The sequence below is a fragment of the Limulus polyphemus genome, unplaced genomic scaffold (genome assembly GCF_000517525.1).
Source record: "Limulus polyphemus unplaced genomic scaffold, Limulus_polyphemus-2.1.2 Scaffold2737, whole genome shotgun sequence".
Classification (NCBI taxonomy): Eukaryota; Metazoa; Arthropoda; class Merostomata; order Xiphosura; family Limulidae; genus Limulus; species Limulus polyphemus.
This window is the reverse complement of record NW_013668347.1, coordinates 43,805-48,843: the sequence shown is the minus strand read 5'-3', so window position 1 is coordinate 48,843 and position 5,039 is coordinate 43,805. Positions and strand designations below refer to the sequence as shown.

The following is a 5,039-nucleotide window of genomic DNA, read 5'->3' as shown; positions in this document are numbered from 1 at the left end:
ATGTACAATCTTCTTATCTTTTTTATCCAGGTAATTCTACAATTTTTGAGTGGGGGTGCCATATGGAACTCTTACCTTTTTTTTAATTGAATGCTTGGAGCAGTGGGACATTTTTCCTGTTGCATTAGGTACAAAAATACTTGGTAATTTGAGCCAGTAGAGCTTGTTTCATTCATAGTGCAGAAATGAGATGGTTATTTTTTTAGCATTTAACTGAATTTCCTGCATATAAAGCAGAATTCTGCATAAATGCAACCTCTTTATTAACACTATTTTGAACAGTAGTTTTTATTGACATGTACTAAATTTAAATACATTTATGGAGAACTATTTTCTTTTTCTGGCAACCATAAACAAAGAATACGAGCTTGCTGGATCCTAAAATAAAAGATGTAATTGAATCACTGAATTTGTTATATTGATAAATACTAATGTTCCAATAAAAATATTACTAACAATGTTATTTACACTGTAGCGTACTAGTAGGAAACAAAAATTTTATCACATAAACCACTCACTAAAGTTTACAATTAATAAATAAAATAAAAAGTTCTACATCACACCCTACACCTAATAATATTCTACATAAAGCATTATCATTACTACATTGGTGAAGATAACAATAACAGTGTAACATTTTAAACCATTATTTTAAACACTGAAATATGGTGAGGCATTATAACGTAACTTACAATTTTTATCGTACATTTTAATTCTAATCTAAGGCATATTTCAAATTTACATAAACTTGCATAAAATTAAAACTCAAACTCAAAGGATACTGTCCAATTAAAACATTTGAACAATTCACTTCGTAACTATCAAGTTTCTTAAAATTTCCACAAAAAAGGACGAAATATACAAAAATAAGCCAGTAATTATTTGAATAATAATTTTTCATACTAAAATATATTTAATTATTAACTCAATTTTTTAAATAAAGATGAGATATCACTTAAATTTAAAGACATTATCACATCCTCTTAGACTTCGGTTTAACAATTTCTATATACTTAAAACAACAGTCTTCTTATTATCCTATATGAAAATAAGTTTTATTGGTCGAGGAACACTACTATCATTAGCCATCTGGTGATATGAAGGTAAAAATAGAAAAGAAAAAAGCAATGGCTAAAAATTCGTGAAATTATATCGGTCAGGATTTCTTTAAAGCTGTTTCAAAATAGTTGATAAACTATCCACAGATAGAAATGTATTGATGAATAGTTGAATCATTATTTATTATATTAAAATTAGGTTAAGTCATAAATAATTGTTTGATACATCGATGTTACTCCTAAGAAAAGAAAAAAAGAGGAGGAGGGAATGGGAAGGGGTGGAGTTTATACCATTCAGTCCATAAAATACTTTATCGATGAATAAGTCTGCATTTAAGCTTTTGAAATTTAAACATATACATATGAAATCCAAGTTAATATTTAATTCCAACCTTTTCACTTTACTACCACAACAGATAATAATTACAGAACTCTTTGTTTGTTTGTAATTAAGCACAAAGCTACACAATGGGCTATCTGTGCTCTGCCCACCACGGGTATCGAAACCTGGATTCTAGAGTTGTAAGCCCGCAGACATGCCGCTGTGCTACTGAGGGGGCTTATAGAACTGTCCGAACCCTAACAATTTTCAATCTGAGCACCATCATCACAATCTTCCTTAATTATTTTGTAATCCAGAGAAAACGAGACCAAAACTCTAATATTATATTCTCTGACAGGTCGTACACAAAAATGAAATATTTTCGGATGGCATGTATTTATAGGAAATTATTTTATTGGGAAAGCTTACAGAAATAAAGCGTATTTTAACTACAACAGTAAATCTGAAAGGTTGTTCTCTATATCACAGAATAAGATATATAACGACATTCCAATTCTAAAACTTAAAATGAAGTAAAGAATTGCCTTTACTTTAGATGAATAGAAAGAAAAGTCGTAGGAATTAATAGTTGTATGCAGATATCAGTTTCTAGTTCTAATAGTATACTAACCATGCGGGTCTCAAACTTTAATCACACCACCCTAGAGAGATGCCAGCTGAGTGTCAGGTTTTTAAAATAAAGATTTATTGATTCGAAACAAAAATTTGAAAAATAACTCAAATACAAAAGATAGAATATTGCAAGTGATTTTTATCTTGCTAGGTGGCATCCCTTAGCAACTGGAAACTCAGATTTAAGATGCATGCTTTTTCTTGCGCAATTATATTTGTATTTTCTTAGATTAATGAGACTTACTACGACTGAGCGATGGCATTGTGCATTGTCCAGAAAGTGGACTTTCGTTTAAACCGACGTTAGTGATAAAATAGTTGTAGAGTTATCTCGACTGAAACAAGAAGAAGAAAGATGAACTATTTGGTGGGTTGGTCACTTTCTGGTTTGGTATCTTAGCGATGGTTTCTTGCCTTGTTTTGGGGCTTGTTGGATAAAGAATCAAATGGAAGTGAGTGGCAACCATATTTTAAAGTAAAACTCTCTGTCATTGTTGATCTTTTAGCGTGCATGTTTGTATTATACCTGTTGAGTACCTTGGTCATCCCTATATATATATATAATGTACCGACTCTAATGATAGTATTGAAATATTCAACTAGAAACCAGATATTTTATATTGATTACCAGAAATTCGCAAAGTAGACTGTCCTGGGGAATCCATGATGTATAGTATTGAAATGTTTAATTATAAACCAAGTATTCAATATTGATTACCAAAAGCCATAAAGTAGACTGCCCTGTGGGACCCATAGTGTAGAATATTTGAATATCCTATTGTAAATCAGGGATTTTTTATTGATTACCAAAAGTTCACAAAGTAAACTGCCCTGTAAGACTCATGGTAAAATCATGGGTTCCCCCTAGCTACTATTAGCGAACTTGCTTTTATGTTTATATAAAACAGTTATTTCGAATCATGCTCTGTTGAATTTAAACCTATATATTACAGGTATTATATGGATGACACTTTTGCAGTATTTAAATATGAAAATAATGCGTAGAGAAATTTGGTAAGTATATGAACCAATGCCATAGATGTATGAAATTAACCATAGAAGAAGAAATCTCTAATTCACCTTTTTTTTTTAACATATGGTAGTAACCAGAAATAATGGAAAAGTGGAATATAAGAAATATCACAAACTCATTTATTCTGGTTTATTTTTACAACTTCATTGGAACTTAGTATAAGCTTGATGTATTAAATAAGCTTAATATATATGTATTAATACATAGAACGTACAAATTATGTCAAAGTTTAGAACGTTTTTATGAACAATTATGCCATATAAAAGAGGTGTTCAAATTAAAAGGTTATCCGATTAATTTTATGTATATATATATATAAAAGCAAAATTGTATATTTGTCTGTACGCTAATTCCCAGCACTCTATTTGACCAATCACCACCAAACTTGGCATGGTGACTCCTATGGTCCACGGAAGTAATATGAAAGAACAAAATTCCTACCAGGTTTCCCATAAAAACTCATTTTTGGCTTTTAATTCAGTTTCTCTCTTCATGTCATGCTCATTTTGGTAATACTCAACACTATATATTGTCGCTTAGCAACAAAACTATCACGATATTGTTGTTAAGCCATCAATGTTGTTTATGTTGAATGCATAATGTACACGTTAATTTGTGGTTTATTTCTATGTTCTCTGTTTTTGATTAATTCGGCGATACAAAAACAAGTGGTTTAATTCTGAATCTTTTTCTTAAGTTTGTGTTGGAAAGTTTCCAATCAAGCAATCAAACAACTACATTACCATTCCAGGCAAATGTGGTAACTTACTTAAGGATGTAGAAGAGCTAAAGAAAATGGTGTTCCTTAGTATTTGTCAAAATTATTAATGGTTGTGTAAAAGAACCATTCTTGCACTTTGAAATGATACTGTTCATGACATAAGTGATCAATTATTTCAAAAGGTTCCTAGACAGGAATTCATCCACAGCGCAATTGTCATTGTTCCAGTTACAGTCGATGCTGTAAATTACCCAACCGAATTCCTAAATTCTCTTGAACCACCAGGGGTGCCAGGTCACATTCTAAAATTAAAGGATAGTTCAACAATAATATTGTTGAGAAATCTTGATCCTCCAAAATTATGTAATGACACAAGTTTAGGTGTTAAGATTTTAATGCCACATGTTATTGAAGCAACTAGCCATGCCAGAGGTGAAGATCTTTCCATTCCAATAATTCCTTTGCTATCAAGTGATTTCCCCTTTGAATCTAGAAAGCTCTAATTTCCTGTTACAATTTGTTTTGCAATTTCAATTAATAAGGCATAAGGTCAAATTTAAGGGTTGCTGGATTGCTCCTAAAGCAGCCTTGCTTTTCACATGGTCAATTCTATTAGGATGTTTAAGGGTTGGATCTCATCAAAACCTGGTTATATTGTCAGAAGAAGGAATAACAGCCAGTGTGGTATATCAAGAAGCTTTAATTTAGATTGTGTAATTTTTGTTTTGAAGGGTTTCAATAAAAAATTAAAATGTTATGAAAACTGAATTTTTAAAATAAATATTATTAAAAGTAATTTCATTGTGTTTTTAAATACACATTTCAAGTAATTTGGACACCTGTGCAGGGAACGGATAATTCAGCTAGTAAGCAGTATAAATAAAAAATATATCAATTGCATCAAAAACTACCCCACCCACCAGTGTATGTTGATGTTCTTTTGTAATTATTGTTGTTGCAATCTTTCTGTACATTTTTATGGCCTCTTCCAGGGGTTTTCAATTGATCAAAAATTTTGCACCTGTAAAAATACTTGTGCAGTTGAAAATTCACCTACATAAGTAAATTTGAGTGAATAAATATTAAAAAGGCATATTCAAATTATAAAATTCCATTCCAGAGTTGATAAATAAATGTATTTACTAGAATGTTCTTCATTTTTGGATCATTTGTTACCGGGCCTGTATATATATATATGAGGTGAAATATGGTGTCACATATTAAAAACGATGAAATAAAAATATAATTATGCAGTTGAAAAAAATCTTTAGG

General features: G+C 30.6%; 1 protein-coding gene across 3 annotated transcripts in view; it reads right to left on the bottom strand.

Moving 5' to 3' along the window:
* Positions 1-1,047, bottom strand: part of LOC106467780 (TM2 domain-containing protein CG10795-like) — a 15,860-nt gene extending 14,813 nt beyond the window's left edge. For 2 of the 3 annotated variants that reach the window (XM_013928157.2, XM_022395973.1), the window contains exon 1: positions 783-1,047. In XM_013928157.2, the coding sequence (XP_013783611.1) occupies positions 783-901 (119 nt within the window). In that variant the 5' untranslated portion in view covers positions 902-1,047. Of the gene's footprint in view, positions 1-75; positions 738-782 lie in introns of those variants that run through there. The other variant, XM_022395972.1, reaches the window with a different exon arrangement.
* Positions 1,048-5,039: the final 3,992 nt, after the last annotated feature.